The 17,755-nt window shown below is 40.4% G+C and overlaps 1 protein-coding gene across 6 annotated transcripts in view; it reads left to right on the top strand.

Moving 5' to 3' along the window:
• rps6ka1 (ribosomal protein S6 kinase a, polypeptide 1) overlaps nt 1-17,755 on the top strand; it is a 75,304-nt gene that overhangs the window by 40,138 nt on the left and 17,411 nt on the right. For 2 of the 6 annotated variants that reach the window (XM_088087649.1, XM_088087651.1), the window contains exon 3: nt 15,974-16,027. The exons of 2 other annotated variants lie outside the window; for them this stretch is intronic. In XM_088087649.1, the coding sequence (XP_087943775.1) occupies nt 15,974-16,027 (54 nt within the window). Of the gene's footprint in view, nt 1-13,553; nt 13,683-15,973; nt 16,028-16,890; nt 17,385-17,755 lie in introns of those variants that run through there. 2 more of the 6 variants (XM_042500187.2, XM_042500185.2) reach the window with 2 other exon arrangements.

The raw sequence follows: 17,755 nt of genomic DNA, 5'->3' as shown, positions 1-17,755 counted from the left end.
ATCAGAGCAGACTGGGCTTTTTGGGAAGGGGGGGCTCAAAGAGAAAAGCACTAAAACTGTGTTTCAGATATAGGGTAAATTCGGCTGATAGACAAACATGAGAAAATTAATGTCTTTTTCAATAATAAAGCATGTCATTGTGTTCAAATAGAAAACCAAAATACAAGTATGGACCAGAAAATTAGCATAATATGGGACCTTGAAGTATGACAAAAATAAATAAAGCCACATTTTTTTTTGAAAGAAGGTAGTTTCTGTCAGAGGTTTAACAAAACGGCTTTTAAACGAATTGCTGATCTTATGAGACTTTAGAGAGAAGTGAAAAAGTCACTGACAAGACGGAAATGACTGATAGCAATCTGAGTAAAGTCAGAATCACACTTGTGTATTACTTTATGCTTGAGAGGAGAGCAAATAAGCTGCATCTGTTGACATGTTGATTATATACATTTGATTGGAAACATGAGCTCGAGAACTTGCTCTAATATTGATTTAGAGGGTTGTGATGGTAATCTTGGGAGAATTTGAATGTTGTTTGTTGAAGCTGACAAAAAACATACCCAAGTTCATTTCAGCTCATGAAGATTTGACCTGATATGTGCCGTCTCTGTGTATCGACAAGTTGTGCCGTCTCTGTGTATCGACAAGTTGTGATATTTCCCGTCGATGATCTGCAAATGTGTGTACTGCACAAGTGAGCCACATCCTGAAAGATGATCTAAAAGTTTGATACTGAATTTTAAAGAGATGGTGTTTGTGTGTCTTAATAAAAGCAGCTCAAGGCTTCGAGAGGCAGAGCCAGGATTTGAAGTGTCCCCTCTTTCAAAGCAAGTGACCTTTACGAGAAAAGAGAGGTTGAATAAGCAAGGATTATGGAATGAAAATGCAAGGATTAGTAAGTGAAATGCATCTTGGTGCTTTATTTGCTTGAATGTTCAGTCTTTATTCAGACCATGTCCATGCACTAAGTGCTTTATTTGTTAAAGTCTGAGAAGATTTTTGTCTTTCCTTGAACAGCAGCAATCCGTGTAAACTTTTCTAACAATGTAAATATCTATTTCACTGCTATGTTTGTTGCAATCTAATTGAAGTAGGCTCACCCGTAAAAATTTAAACCAACCAAATTGTACCGAAATCTTTTCTCTCTAAATGTTGGGACTTCAGACAGTTGTAGAGAGGCACTGTTTATCTAGTGCATTGCTTTTCCTGAGGTTAATTACAATCCTCCTCGCAGCATCTGTGCTGCTGCAGAAGACATTAAACTGTGGAAAAGCTTCTTAAATGATTGTTGATGATGTGGTCTGAATTGTGATTTAGTGGCCAGCCGCACGTTTGTCCACTACAGGCTGAACAATTCATCACATTTAAACCGACACTCTAATGTCATAGAATGCAATTTCAACGACTTGTAAAATGCCACAGTAATGCTTTGATGCTCGCAGTACTACCCTGTGAAAATGGCCTAGTCCAGGTTTCAGTGCAATCCATGTTTGCACTTCTATATGGTGGATGTGCTGAGAGCGAACAGCTGTTGGCGATCAGAGCAGAGAGTCCCTGTGCTTCCAAACCAAAGGCAGGAAGCTGAAGCAGTAAGAGTTAACAATATGTTTACATGAGGGGAGTGGTGTAGTCATGGTAAGTATTAGTTTTTTGGGGGCTTTTTTTTTCTTTTGCCTTTATTGGCGATAGAACAGGGATAGTGTGAAAGAGGAGAGAGAGGGGATGACATGCAGCAAAGGGCCGAGGCCAGATTCGAACCCGTGACCGCTGCCACGAGGACGCAGCCTCTGCACATGGGGTGCCCGCTCCACTAACTGAGCCACCAAGTGCCCCCAGTTGCTTCATTTTTTAAGCAAAAATGCCAAATATTTACCGCTTTTGCTTGCCTTGATTACAGTAAACTGAATAGATTTGGGGTTTTGGACTATTGGTTGAACAAAAAAGGGAATTTAAAGACCTTACCTCAGGGCTGCTGGAAGTTGTGATGAGCATTTTTTCACGATTTGACAAAAACAAAATGGTATATTGATTAAACAACAATAATCAACAGATTAATCTTAAATGTAGTCGTGGTCCTAGAATGATCTCTTTATGTATTAGCTGACAGTCTGCTACTGTATGTGGCAGCGCTTGCCATTTCCGTTACATGTCATGATGTGATCATAACGACATGACATTATAAGGCTACTGTCGACACTTGCCCTGAATACGTCCACTGGGTCTCTTTTCTTTTCCATACTCTAAATTGCTTTTGGCGTTACGTTCCCCATCTCAGCCTCTCCGTCTTGGATCACACGTGATAACTGGATTGATTGTGTCAGTTTCAAAAGCAGCGATGCCTGGCTCATTTGATTACATCACAAGCAGGCTGATGAGGACTAACCAGACCTGCCGGTTATTGCCTTTAATTCTTGTTTGATCAGACGATAGAAATTACGACGATAACAACAAGTGGAAACAGCGTCTGGATTCTGTCAAAGTGGCCCATTGAGGGGACTCTGGTGTTCCAGCAGCACCTTTCATGACGACAAGGAGGGAACCCTGATGACGCACACACATACGCACATGGACACACACACGCACACAGACACACACACACACACACACACCTCCTAAATGAGAAAAGGCACTGAAGCTTGAAGATGCCCTCTTTCATGCTCTCCCTCTAACTGCCCCTCATCATTTTACGCTGTACATTCCAGTACAGCATCCTCTTCTTCTTTTCCTCTGCCCACTTATCTTCCATCATACCGCTCAGCACTCCACCTTAAAGTGTAATACATCATCATGTCTTGTAGTCCAGATAAAGCTCGGTTATTTAACGATTTGTTAAGCAAGTGTCCTTGGTTGTCCTGCCCTGTTCTACCCTGTTCGCTTTTGTTCTTGCAAAGTTTTCCGAACCAAACTTTCTGTGAAGTTTAGTTGCTCAAAGGCGAGGACGGCCTCAAATCAACTCAGACTGAACGCCTTTTGTCAGATCCTGAATGTTTTTTTTTTTCCAGCAAGGTCATACAAAGTCTTGCAAAAGAGATGTTTGACATTGTGATTCCTGAGTGAATGGCATCTGGCGAATCAATAGCTTTCAGTGAATAGTCTGAGCCGCGTTCGGTTCATCTGTTACGTATAAACAACTCTTAGTGTTCTGACTCCTGCATGGCAAGTTAGTCAGTTAACAAGAGTGTGGAATGGAAAATCAGCTTGGTTACGCAAGTTGGACGGACTTTGCTTTGAGATACACACAAACACTCATGCACACACTAGTGTGCGCGCGCGCGCACACACACACACACACACACACACACACACACACACACACACACACACAGTCTTCTGACTGCAGTAAAAAAAAAAAAAAAAATCAATTACTTGCAGGCACATGCATCCTGAAGTGCACACGCACCATCATTCATGACTTAAGTGTGAGTCATAGAGTTGTATTTATGCAGCAAGTTAATTGAGCCTTTCCAGAAGGTTTTAACGCAAATGAAAATGGCTTCTTTTTCTTTGCGGTAGCTAACAGGCCTTGTTATGATTGCCTCTGCAGGCCCAGGAGGAGTGTGCATTTTAATGTTTATGTGTGTGCATGTGCAGAGAGGAAGTAAATCAGTTTTTAGTGATGTTTCTGTGCAGTCTGTAGTGTGTGTGTGTGTGTGTGTGTGTGCGTGTGCGTGTGTGTGTGTGTGTGTGTGTGTGTGTGTGTTGGGGGGGTTGCTATAGCGTTTGATTAAAGTGCATGCCCTGTTATCTGAGTTTATCATCAACAGAAACTGATGTTTATGGCAGCAGCAGTTTAAGTGGCTTGGTGTGCTGGTTGGTACACACAAACACGCGCACACACACACACACACACACACACACACAAAATCACATAGAGGCTGAGAGATGGTTTACAGCCCAATTACCCAGCCTGTCTCTGTGGGCTAGAAGTGGGCTCTAAATCTTTGATTCTATTGTACACAATATAACTTCTGGTACTCTTTTCCTCTTACCCATCAGCACTATACTTCACCTCACTGCTCTCTGTTTTCATGGGATGCTGGTAGACTTTTTATCTTTTATCTGTCCATCAATAGTTTTTCAGATCATCTCAAAGGATTAATTTTGCCACAGGTGTTCATTAAAGGAAGGTAGAGGGTTTATTCAAGTGATGTTTTTGTAGTTTTGAGCTTGATTTTTATCCATTTTGATAAGATTAATCACCCCAAAGTCATGGTGAAGATCTGGATACAGGGCAGCATCGCTACAACAAAGTCCAACCCGGCCATGACACAGTCATACAGGTTGAAAATAAGACAACAGATAAATTAATTAATCTAAAACAGGGGTTTTTCACTTTTGCTCCATGGACTGTTTGTATATTGACCTTGTTTTTCTGTCCCAGCTGCTGATGTTTGGATACTATGAGACCTACAGTATAGACAGATATAATTTTAATATCCCCCTACCTCATTCAAGAAAAAATCTCAAGCTCTCTATTACAGCAGCTGCAGATTTAGTATCTAATTGGGTGATGATGTACTGATGACCTACTTGAGTTCAAAATCAGTGTTTTGGTTATGGATATGTGAGAAGTAGTGATGAGGGAAGATGCATAAGTAATCAATAAAGTCATTATATCATTATTCCACCGCTTTGTTGAATACTCAATTCTGGCTGCTCCATTTTGGTATTCTACTGTACTGCTGAATAGCAGACTGCTCTGAATAACAGACCGTTGCTATGGTCTGTTCTGATCATAGACTCTTTACAGAAGCAATAAAAGGTGTTTACGTCATTAAAAACAGTTTTTAAATTATTATTTTAGGTCAAATTGTTGATTTCTTAAGTATAAGTGAGATAATGTACAGCCAGCTGGTCATTATTGTAGAATTTATCCTTTCAGGTTGACCTTTCCAATTCGCGTTGGCATCCTGCATCATCCTGTCAGGGTTCATTTCTCAATAGTGACCCGCTTGCTGTACATTTTTCATTCATTATCCATAACCGCTTGAACTGTTCAGGGTCACGGGGGAGCTGGAGTCTATCCCAGCTGACACTGGTGTTCAAACCGGACAGGTTGCCAAGCTATCACAGGGCTGATGTATAGAGACAGATGACTGTTCACACTCACATTCACACATAGGCAGTCACCAGTTAACCTGAACTACATGTCTTTGCACTGAGAGAGGACGCGGGAGAAAACCCACGCTGATATGGGAAGAACATGCAACGTGGAAGGACTCCACTCACTTGCTGTGCAATGTCCCTTGCTTATCCTACCATGATTCTGACATAATTATCTCATTAAATCAGAATAGCAGGGATTTTTTTTCTCGTGTAAAATGTGTTACACCTCCATGTTATTCAGTTTTTTTCAAAAGAAGTTTTGCTAACCTGAGAATTTGTTCAAAATCTGCATAATTATCCACTCCTTATTTCTTTTCTGTTGGATTCTGCTTTTTGTTTTAAAGACATGTCACCATATTTTCTGTACAACATGACCTGATATTAGCAAGTTCAGACATGATGGTGGTTTACACGGTTTACACAGTGTCTACAAGAATGCGCCAACAAGTTTATCTTTCAATGTCCTGCTCGGTGTGCTTCTGGGACACAACCAGTATTAAAAAAAAAAGACTACATATAATGTAGACAAGAGTGTGTTAGGCCAGACTGATGTGGATGCACGAATGAAAAACCCAAATGGCACAACCAAAGACGGTTTTTGTGAATGAATGCATCAGTACTGTGTGTGTGTGTGTGTGTGTGTGTGTGTGTCTGTGTGTGTGCATGTGCACGTGTGTGTGTGTGTGTGTGTGTGTGTGTGTTTCATCATCCCAGAACAGACTGAAAACCTACTTGACTTTAACCAGATGCCCCTCAGACTTATGATACATCCATCTTTTCACTCTAGCCCCTCCTCCACCCATTCATGGCTGCTATGGGCCTAGTTGTCATGGTTACTGTGTCCTTGCCGTCGCTAAGCCCCGCTTGCGACTTGTGCCGCCAGGAGGAGAAAGGTTTATGATAAGGCATGTGCACACAAAAAACGCTTCTCATAAATTCTCACCAGTCTTTTCATTCATATATCAGTTTGGCTTTAAACACATATGCACACAAACACACTCTCCCTCTCTCTCTCTCTGTGTCACACACGCACACATGCACACACACACTAGTACAGTAGTTACGGCTACTCTGACAGAGAGTCAGCCTCATAAATCATCCATTGTGTACTTTTGCATTTTTTTATAAGTAAGTCTGTGTACTCTGAAAAATTTCTGACATTAGAGTCACAAGCTACATTGCTAACCTTTAAAGGCCATCGCTACATATTACTTAGATAACTTCATTCTCATGCAGCATGCATGGTTTTGGAGAGGATTCTGGCATCAAACTGCAAATTGAAGCCCAGTACGAAAGCACAAAAGTGCTCTTTTTTGTGAAGATGGGAGGCTGGCAAATGTTACCTGGAAGCATCATCCAAAAAATGTTTCCAGCGTGTGTGTGTGTATGTGTGTGTGTGTGTGTGTGTTTAGCCTTGATTCTCATACCAGCTCTTGTCTTACAAAGAGGATGCTGGGAGATCGAGACAGACACAGTTGCCATAGTTTCACGCTTCTCCCTCTCAGGGTCGATTAAGGACAACGTTCCAACCACTTCCTCTCCTTTATAGTTTTCATCAATATGGATGCTGATGGTGTTTATTATCTCTGCTCCGTTCTTTCTTTTTCTCTCTTGATTTAATAAAATTTCTGCTGATTTTTTTGAGGTTTGTTTATTTTTTCAGGTTCTTGCATTTGTGTGTTCTGCCTCATGTTTTCCCTCTTTTTCCCCCTCTCGCTCATCTTTTTCTCTTTCTTAGCAGTTTTACATATTGCCCCCAGGACCATGTAACCTTTGACCTTTGTTGCCATGGCAGCAATGCACAATTGCATTAACAGCAACATATTTCATAGGAAATGTATCAACAACCTCAGATTAAGACATTAATTTTTCAGCATCAGTGTCAGCATCAGCATCAGCATCAGTGTTAGTGTAAGTGTCAGTCAGTGTTATACTGACACCTCAGTGTCAATTTCTACAATGAATTTATTCCATCTGGGCTTCAGGGTGAATTTTATTGACACTGATTTAACATAGTCTGACATGGCAGGGCTCCAAGTTTTCACCAGCCAAACTGTAACTGCTGTCTACGCCGGCCCCATATGTCATATTTTCAGCAGCAGAGAAGTCATCTTAAATCAGTCTTTTAATTCCAAACACAATTTAGCCCCAACAGTGAGCTGCTTTTGTCTCTCTGCATTTTATTACATGAAGGAAAAAATCTTTTTTTTTTTTTTTTAAATAAAAGCTGCACAAATCAATTATACAACAGTAAGGGCTTGGCAATATGTTGACATTATATCAGTAAGACTTATTATTGTCTTGGGCTTTGGATATCGTAGTATCGTAGTGTTGTCTTCTGATTTTAAAGGATGCATTACAGTAAAGTGATAACATTTTCTGAACTTACCAGACTGTTATGATATGTCAGTGATGTGTTTACAGCTTGTTCTGCTGCCCCTTAGTGGCAAAAAAACCACACACTGTTAATACAGTATTAATAAAATTCAAATGAATACATCATGTGACCCGATTTTAGTGAAAAACATTTCATCACAATCGCATTTTATCCTGCTCAGGAAGACATTTGACTTTTTCTCAAAACCTCTAAGATTTAGACTCCATTCATAAGTGAACCTTACATGCTCATTTTCGCAATTTAAATCCAGCATGCCGCATCCATTCCTCATGCCATTCTCATTCCGCAACAAGAGCATGCCAAAAAAAAACAATAACCACAACTTAGCCTATGTACAGGATATACAGAGACATTTTTGGCCTGACGTGGCATACATTATAAATAAATGTTACGAACAGGAATGGTTAGTTGCTACTTATCTGGCCTCAGTGCAGAGGAATGAAGACGTGGCTGTTTTAGTAGCAACGCCCGGCTGGTTAAAAATGTCCAACTACTTATTTCGCCTCAAGAGTTGCAGGCAGTGGATTCCATTTAACAACAAGACTGATAGTCGGACTTGTTGTGAAGCAAGGCTCAAGGTTATGAATAGTGTTTAAGACAGGCTCAGGAACGATGCCCACGGCAGTGTTTTGTTTTATGCCCATGTGTGTTTTGAGTATGCGTTTTCTGGCAAGGAGTTGAGGTTGGTATTTAAGGAAAGAGGACTATACGAGAGGGAGGAAGCAGGAAGTATTGACTGAAATATGAAGCTGCTATTTCAGACTGCTCTGGCTGGTGTGAGGAGTTTGAACTGTGAGATTGGGAGTGGTTACGTGATGACAGAGCAATTACAGACGGGTGATGAATAGAAAATTGCTCACACAACGTTATTGTTTGTGTATTCATGGTGTGAAGTCTGTGTGTGTCCACAAGGTGTTCAATGCATAGCGATGTACATTTCCACTGCAGTCAGCCAGCTTAGCTTTAACTCCGATGACCTCATTGTTTATAATACCAGCACCCACTCTTTCTTCTCTTCCTCTGTCTCATCCATCTCTCCCACTTATCTCTCTCTCCCTCTCTTTTGTTCTCTTTACTCCCTCCTGCCATTCCAATCTCTCTTCTATTTATTTATTGACCATCGCTGCCACTGTGGATATTACACAAGGCCATTACAGGCTCATGTCAACTGGCCCAGCGCTGAACTGCCTATCATCTTACTGCCATCCTTGCTGCTGATATTAATAGTACAGAAGCAAAGGCAGGATTTCCTGTAGCATCCGTGCTAATCCTGCAACATCCACCCTTAACTTGTCTATGGCATTTGATATTGAGCTAGCGTCTGTGCCAGTCACTGATTCAGTGATGCAATCTGGTGCAGTGCATTGCGAGATTGGGTCAGTTTAGTCGTAGTTTTATGGGGTTTTTTTTAAGTGGATTTTGATCACATATCTGGTTGTTTTTTAAAGAAATACAGACAATAATACAGGTATATGTACATTTCAGGAAATAAATAGGGAAAATAACACACTTAAATAAATAAACTAATTAAAGAAATACATACATACATTTAAAAAAATGAATTAATAAGAATGAATTTAAAATTAGAAGTGAATGCAAAAATTTAATCATTTTTAAAATTAATAAGAAAATAAATAAAAGGGTTTGAAATAGGGGAATAAAAAATCATTTAATCCTGAATATTAATTTATGTCAGATTTTTATAAATGAATTAATGCCCACTTGTATTTTATAATATTCTTTTTGGTACATTTAATGTATTTTTTTCAAGTCATTTATTTATTTTTGACGGGTTCTGTCGTCCATAAAGGCTGCACTGAAACAACAAACACGAGAGAAACTCCCTTGAGACAGCAACAAGGCCAAAAAGACTTTAAAAAAAAAACTAACTAAATAAATAAAAACAGTAAGGCATTTTTCTGAATACATCTCAGAGCTATAAATTTTTTAAACATATACATTGGATTAAATTTTAATAACTTTACTGTACTTGAAGTGTGCAATGTGCAGCTCTATTGTCTGGTAAAACAGAAGTACTGGAATTTATATTTTCAGATACTCGGTGTGTGTACATGTGTGTTGTGTGGATTAAGAATTTTCTTCAAGTCTGAAAACTGATGCCAATGCAGAAATGCCCTAAACCTGCACCCTTTCTCATGGCCAGTGGCGATGCCACTCAATTTATCACCTTAGGAATCATTTTCCTAATGAGTTTATGGTCTCAGTCGCTAGTTTCAAGTCTTCTTCAATACAGCATGATGTACATTTTTTTAAAGTATGGTCTCATTTAGATAGATAAGATAGATGATGAAGTAGGATGTAGTTTATTTTGTGGCTACCTTGTGATTGATAAGTCACTACCATAGCAATGTTCTTGGGTTCTCAGTCAGATCCAGCCCTCACTCCTCCACCCTCTCATTGTCGCTTCTGACTCAAACGATACCACAAACAAAAAGGTGACGTCACAGTGGCTACGTCCACTTCTTTGGTGTGGAAACCATAGTGTAATTGGATGAGGAGATGCGCAGATGGTCTGCTGAAGGATCAGTCTTAACCCCAGTAGTGCTCCCCACCAGCGGGTCAAGGATCAAAACAGAGCAACAGTGACACACAGCCTGTGACAGGACACTCACCAAAACGAATGACCTTTTAATTATTTTCTTCTGTATCATGTGTCTGTCTTGGCACTGATTCCAGAAACACCAGTCATGGTGTCATGTCATGACTGTCAAGTATTGCTCATACTTGTGACACACACACACACACACACACACACACACACACACACACACACACACAATCTGCTTCTTATTCTACTATTGGAAAAAAAAGTGCTGTAGATGAAGCTCTTGTGTCTGATCTCTCTGCAGGATAACAGCAGCCTCGCTGGCAAAGACAGAGATAATCACGTTAAGCAGTGAGGGATTAAGAATACAAGTCTTCGCCTGGCTGCCAGTTCTTTGTTCTTAGTCAGCCTGAACCTGAACTTTTTTTTTTTATGTTATCGGTCTCTTCTTTTATGACATTCTTTAAATCTGTTCTCATTCTGCCTGCCTTGGGCTAAGCTAGTATTAAAGTACCATGATGGGATGTCTGAGGATTGCATTGGAACTAAAGGAATGTCCATCTGCAGCACCGCCACTCCTTTTTTCCCTCCATCTACCTTTTCGCATTTTGTGACCTCCCGTCAGTTGTGGCTGTCACAGCAGGTGTTGCTAGAGGCTATTGATCATTAGAAAAAAAAGCTATAAGGTACAAGGGCTGTCTAATGAGAAAGCAGTACCTAAAAATATGAAGCATATTCTCATGTTTTTGAAATACTGCCTACAATATTTTCAAGAGTCTCGGTTATAATTATGTAATCACGAAATCTTAGTCATAGTCAAGGTAGTGCTGCAGTACCTGTGCAGTGTGTTTTTCCACTGTGTGTGTGTGTGTGTGTGTGTGTGTGTGTGTGTGTGTGTGTGTGTGTGTGTGTGTGTGTGTGTGTGTGTGTGCGCTCTCAGGCGGACAAAGTCTAGTGTAGGATATTTGTTTTCATAGTAATGAGACTGAAGCACGGTTGGTTGGATAGATGTTTAGACTGCTCTGTCTCCCTCCATGTACACTTGTCATTTCTGCTGTCTCCCGCTCTGGACTTTCTCACTCATTCTCCTCCTCTCCGTTTCAACAGTCAGAGCTGTCATGCATTTGAAAACGTGCAGGTGCTGCTGCTGCTCGGTTTTCCAGGAAAGAGGAGAGACTACAGTGAGACATTCACTGTAATTGTTTCATGTTTTTCAGCTCGCTCAATACTTGATGAACTTTTTCTCTAGTGTCTGTGCCATGTTGATGAGCCGTCTCTCTTTTACGCCATCCAGTCTTCTAGTTTTTTGGGGTTTTTTTTTGACGTGTCTCTCTGCTGAACCTCCTCATCATACAGAGCAGGTTAGGGCTCCAGTGTACTGCTTCCAAACACTTTGACAAGGCATGGCTGTTGCTTAAACCTGTGTGACCTTTGCTGCTGTGATTGGACAGATTTTAAACAGCAGGTCAGCCTCTGTTACCTCCCACATGCACCCCCTCAGCCCCACTTTTTGTCTCTCTTGCTGTGATTAATGTCAGACGTGACAGTGAGGTTTGGAGGAGGCATGAGCTAACAATGTGAACATGCCCTTACTTGGCCAAAGCTCCTCTCTCATCTTCAGAGTGCTTGCCAGGCTGTAGACCTGCACTGGCCCCTTGTGTTTACCAAAGACCAATACACCACATACATCTGCTTCCTAGCTGTCAGGTAGCCACAGTGAAGCTACAAGTGCTGGTTATAAATATAGCCGAAGCATTTAGTTTAGCCAGATCACACCCCAAAGGAAAATGCAAATTCAAACAGGATTGCCATTTACTCAAAAATCTCTCAGATTTTCGACATTAGCATGCAGTCAGTCTCCCCCTCTTCTCTGGAACTCCTGCAGCTGCCAACAGAAGCTTGTGTAATCATAGAGAGTGCCTTATTATGTAAAGTGAATTTCTCTTTTGTTCAGCTTCACATCAAGGAGTGTGAAGTAGTTCAGTAAACATGTCTGGAACTGCTCTTTGCTCCTGCATTTGTGTCTTTCCCCCTGTCTTTCTCCCAAACTCTTTTTCTCCAGTGATAACACACTGCTTACTGCACCTTGGTACCTCGCTGGTACCCCTTTTCCACCAGATTAGCCCTGGTTCTTGAACTGGTCCCATTCAGGATTCTAGGAAACTTGATGCTATATAGCGAACCACTGCACTTTTTAACAAGTATGCCTCATCAGTGGAAGGCATTGGACAGTGCATAACTGAAATTAATTGTAGTAGCAATATATTGTGAATCACATCGATTACCCTCAAACTTTTGTCCTGTTATTACAGATGTTTAAGCATTTTCCAGAACTTTTTGAAGTCTTCTTCAGACATTCACTCATATTCCACAAGACAAACTTTTATGGACTTATATCTTCCGTATTGTCAGACTTTCCTTAATGAATATTCATTGAAATACGGAGGACCGTCTCTTTGGAACAACTTATCTCCATCACTAGAATCAGAATCTACATTATTGTTAGTCAAAAAACATCTGTAAAGGAATTTGCAAAGACTGATAGCACTTAATTGACTAGTTTATACTGCATTTCACTTTGTAAATACAAAGGTTTTTATTCTTTGTACATTTTCTATCAGTTTTGTATTACTGCTTAGTCTTGAAATTTTGACCAATTATATTCCTATAATTCTTCTTTCTTTTTGAATTTCTTTCATTTAATGTAGGATTTTTGTTTTTAAAAGGGGAGGTATCTACTTAAGCCATTTTTGGCTTCTAACCTCTCCTCGACAATGTTTAAACTTTTTAATTTTCTTTTTCTGTCTTTTCTTTAGACGTGTACATGCAAATAAATAAACTAAAACGTTTTTATACAAAAAACAAGCCTGAACCATCTATTAATGAAACCAGACCTTTTTTATTCTGACAAACTCTCACTTCTCCATTGTTGCCTCCTTCATTGTCTTCTTTTCACAATCTGTAGAGTATGACAAGCCCACTGATGTCATCACAGTTTGCACTTCAGCTCAAGGAAAACCTGCCAATTTTTTATTCCAGCTGAGAACCAACTTTTTGGGTTCAGAACGAATTTTTTCTTGTTGAAATGCTCAGAATGGCTGAAAATTAGGTGCAGGAACGGGAGCAGAACCAGTTCCATTTTGGTGAAAAAAGGTTACGAGCAGAGTGTACAACATAAAGGCTGAGTCTTTCCTGGGTTCGAGTCTGGCCAGGGCCCTCTGCTGCCTGTCATCCCCTCTCTCTCCCCTGTTTCCTGTCTGTCTCTCTCACTATCCAAAAAAGCAAAAATGCCCCCCAAAAAAGTAATCTGACAAAACACTTCCTTAGAGTCATTTCCTGCAGCTCTGGAAGCATTTCATACTTTATCCTGAATAAGTCAGTCTGCTGCTCATTTTTATAACTGCACTTCCTAGTTTCATGGCTGTGTGTGCGTGCACAGATAATATCTTTGTCATTGTGGTATTGCATACAGAAAGTGTTAGCAAACTCTCACATAGAGAAGCTGTGTATGTGTAAGACCATGAGTGTCACAGAGACTCACTGACACCAGTGACATGGAAATATCTGGACATGTGGAGCTTCATATTCCGCACCAAAACTCGTACACGAGAGGCAAGTGGTCCCTTTTTTATGTTAGTTATTAATCTCCACATGATGTAAAGTAAGTGTCTGTGAGTGTGTGAGTGTGGGTGGTGCTGGGGGTGATGGATGTGTTGGGGGCTGGTGAAACGCAGGAGGACAAGTTTGTCATACACCTCCTTTAACCCAAAAATACATCTTTAATGGTTCGTTTTTTTTTACTGGTTCACTAAAACTTTGTCCATTTGACATGTGCAATCTATTTTGAAGGCAGTGCTGCTCCAGGAACTCACTTTCTGTTTAAGCATGCTAGTGTTTAACCTGTGCATTTTTACACCAAATAGAAATATTAACACAAAATTTAGAAAATGAAACAGTTCAGTGAAACCATCTTGATGTGTTTAGGCCCATTAAATCCTTAATCAGTAAACTAATTTCAGTTTAGCACGTTGTAGAGACCATGTGTGCTGTGTCCAAATGACACCATTAAACTGCCAAATGAGTCCCGAGTGTCTGCGCTCACTCATCTGTGGATACTTTACGTTCTATAAATTGCTGGCACCTTCATTCGTGATCAGTCAGACAAGTTTGATGGCATTAAGAATGAGCCGCAATCATCCTGGCAAACTCAGCTGTGAGCAGAAACATGCTTTAAATTATCGAGCAGGAAGGAAGTGCGATGGGTTCAAGAAAAAAGGAAGTGCGAACTGGGAGGGAAAGAGTAGTTTCCTGTCACTAGTGTGACAACCATCACCATGTTACCCTTTCTAACCCTCTGTGTGTGTGTGTGTGTGTGTGTGTGTGTGTGTGTGTGTGTGTGTGTGTGTGTGTGTGTGTGTGTGTGTGTGTTGTGCCTGTAAGGTTACTTGTGCATTTGTGTCTAATACATCTATATTTCTGTAGAAGGGGAGGAAATATTCATATTTAAAATTACTTAAAGGTCCAGTGTGTAAGATTTAGTGTTATTTAGTGATGAACATCTCAAACTTCACCCAGTTAGGATTCCTTCAGTGTTCAGGAGGTTTTAGCAGGAGCTGAACTGAAGTCTCCTCCTCTCCAAAACATACAAAACAGGTGATTAATATCAGTAAAAATACTCAGTAAAGCAGTTTGACTTTACAAATCAGTGTTCCTCTAACTGTTTGGATTGTCACAGATGGTCCACTAGCTTAAATGGTAAAAGGACCTTCACTTATATTGGGTTTTTCTGGTTGTACAGCCACTCAAACCTCAACACACTACAAGTCACATTCACCCATTCCCACACCAATTCATACACTAGTAGTTGAGGCTACTATTCAAGGTACCATCTGCTACTCAGTTTTTGAACATTCATACACAATCAAATATCGACGGCACAGTCATCAGGAGCTATTCCGGGTTCATTATCTTGCCCAAGGATACTTTGACATGTTGACTGGAGGAACAGGGGATCAACCCATCCACCTTCTGATTAGCTGACGACGCTCTCTACCTCCTGAGCCGCAGCCACTCCCAGCACCTTCTAATGTATTTTCATCTTTTTTCTTTGATAAGTTAATGTGTGCTCCCTTTATTTCTGATTTAGATGTTTTGAAGGTTTTTACCACTTGTTGTGTTTTCCACAGAGGTCTCTTCCTCTCTAAAACAAACTGACCTTGTGATTTAAACTGGTAAATACACTGAATAAAGCAGTTTCTTGTTAAAATATCTGTGTTTTTGTGACACTGCTTATTGCAGAGCAGCCACTAACTCACAGCCAATGTGAAGACACAAAAACACAAATTTCCCTAATAAGAGTCAGTGTTTGGTTTGTCCATTTTGGGCTACTGTCGAAACATGGCAGTGCAATATGGTGATCTCCATAGACAAAGACCTGCTCCATATGTAGATATAAAAAGCTCATCTAAGGAAATGAAAACACCATAATTCTTTTTTTCAGGTACAACAAAGTACACTTATTACATTAGTATTGTAGTATTGTCTTATCTTAATACTTATTAAATTATATTTCATTTCTGCTCATATGTATACTAGCGATGATAACAATTAGTCAATGATCGATTAGTCGCTTATTAAGAATTTAATTGCGTATGTGAGATTTAATCAATAGGCTATAAAATGCTGTCAAAAAATATGCAATATGTTGCCGTGAGCTTTGACTAAAGATTAAACACAACGTTTTTATGTTTTTTTTTTTAATAAAAATTAATTGATTATGGTAAGTTCTTACAATTTGCAACCCTAATATGTATCCCTAAATCCTACACACTGGACCTTTAACACCTCTAAGTGTCTTCTCTGTAATCATGTTAACTTCCAACACAACCATCATCTCCTCCTAGAACCAGTCTCATATCAGATGGATAGAGAAGGACTTTGCCAGTATAAGAGCCCAGGTAAACTCTGACCGTCTACTGTACAGCTGCTTTATATCAGAGCAATCTGCAGCTCCTCCTTTGCTAAGCAAACATGCTCACACTTACTGTTGCTTACAGTACCATCTCTGCATTTTATCCACTTATGGCTAACACACATTTTTTTCAGTCTGGAAATTCACCAATTCTACAATTGTTATAATCAACCTTTTCCGAGTATGTGCTGCAATGCAGTGTAATCAGATGTTTATGAAACGTACTTCTGCTGACCTAAGAGAGAAGTTGACTCATGCACTGCTGCTGTATTTACATGGGTGTGTAGCAGCCTATTCTCTCACTTGCTGAAGAGGTATTTACTGCACAAAGAGCTATAAAGTGGGAGATGGAGGAAAGAGAAAAAGAGAGCGGGCACTTAAGGATCGGCGAGAGCTGTTTAAAGGGACAGGATAAGCAGGAATAGACCATTATAAGAGGGACATGCCTGACCACGGACAGGAAAGTCTCCGTCATGCACAGGCAGTGAGCTGTCTGAATTATCCTCTTTCTGCCTGCCTGCCTCCTCATGTCCTCCTCTGTGGAATTGTGGGTAAAGGGAAGTGAGAAACAGCTGGGACACAAATCACTTTGGAGACATTTTACTAATAACGCAGAAACGTATGTAGTGACGTGTGATTTTTAATCAGGGCAGCAGAAAAACACTACATGCAACACCTCTCTCTCTCTTTTTTTGTATAGTTTCAATTTCAGTTCACCTCACCTCTTTCTCTCTCTCAGCCACAGATGTGTGTGTTTTGTGTGTGTGTGTGTGTGTGTGTGGGGACTTGTTGGGTGCAGGACTGTGAGAATAAGCGCAGGCTCTTCCTTCCTGCCCGCTATGGTTCCAGATCACTTCAGCTGCAGTCAGTCACTGAGACGACACACAGGGCTAATCAGACCGACACAGAGAGCAATGGAGAGAGTTAGGACAGGAGAGATAATGGAGGAGAAAATAAAGATGAGGAGTTCATAAAAAAAATATAGCAAAAGGCCCCTGCTGAGGGAATAGATAAGGAAAAAAGGCCAAGAGATTTGAGCTAATCCTGACATGAGTGCACAGTGGGTCTGAGGTGCACTTGTGGAAAGTTGAGGTAAAGATTTAGGATGATTTATGTTAGGTAGCACAGTGTTTGCCTTGTTATGGACGTGGGTAGGATAATGAAGCAGAAGTGCTGGCAATGCTGAGATGGAAAAGGACAAGAGGAAGTTCAACCTGAGCCGCTTGCTGTCCCTCTACCTGTCCAAAAAGAACAAGGCTTTGGCTGGCAGCCCTGCAAATGCTAACAAATCAACAGCTGCAACAGGCACAGACACTTTACCTGCGCAGAGGAACCACTGGACGGTAAAGTGATACCTCTTCATGCTGGCATCTTGACGAACTCTGAGTAGTCTCTGGGGAGCTGTTAGTGGTGTTAAGTTGTTGTTCAGCGCGGTAATTTTTAAACGAACAAGGAGAGAAGTGGGATCTAGTAATGCTGCAAAGTGCAGATGGTGCTCGCTGTTATCCGTTGTTTAGAAACGAGGTGCAGCTGAGAAGCTGCATGTTCAACCTACTCTGGTTTCCTGTTGTCAAATAAATTCTCAGGCTGTAGTGGCCTGTGGTGTTGGCTGTTTAAACTGTAGCATTTCCTTTTTTTGTGATTAACAAATAAATTATTTAGTTTAGAGCTGAAACTAATGATTGTTTTCAGTATTGATTCATCTGACACGTAT

Source organism: Plectropomus leopardus, chromosome 14 (genome assembly GCF_026936395.1).
Source record: "Plectropomus leopardus strain MGB_pleo_1.0 chromosome 14, ASM2693639v1, whole genome shotgun sequence".
NCBI lineage: Eukaryota > Metazoa > Chordata > Actinopteri > Perciformes > Serranidae > Plectropomus > Plectropomus leopardus.
This window is presented reverse-complemented; position numbering and strand designations above follow the sequence as displayed.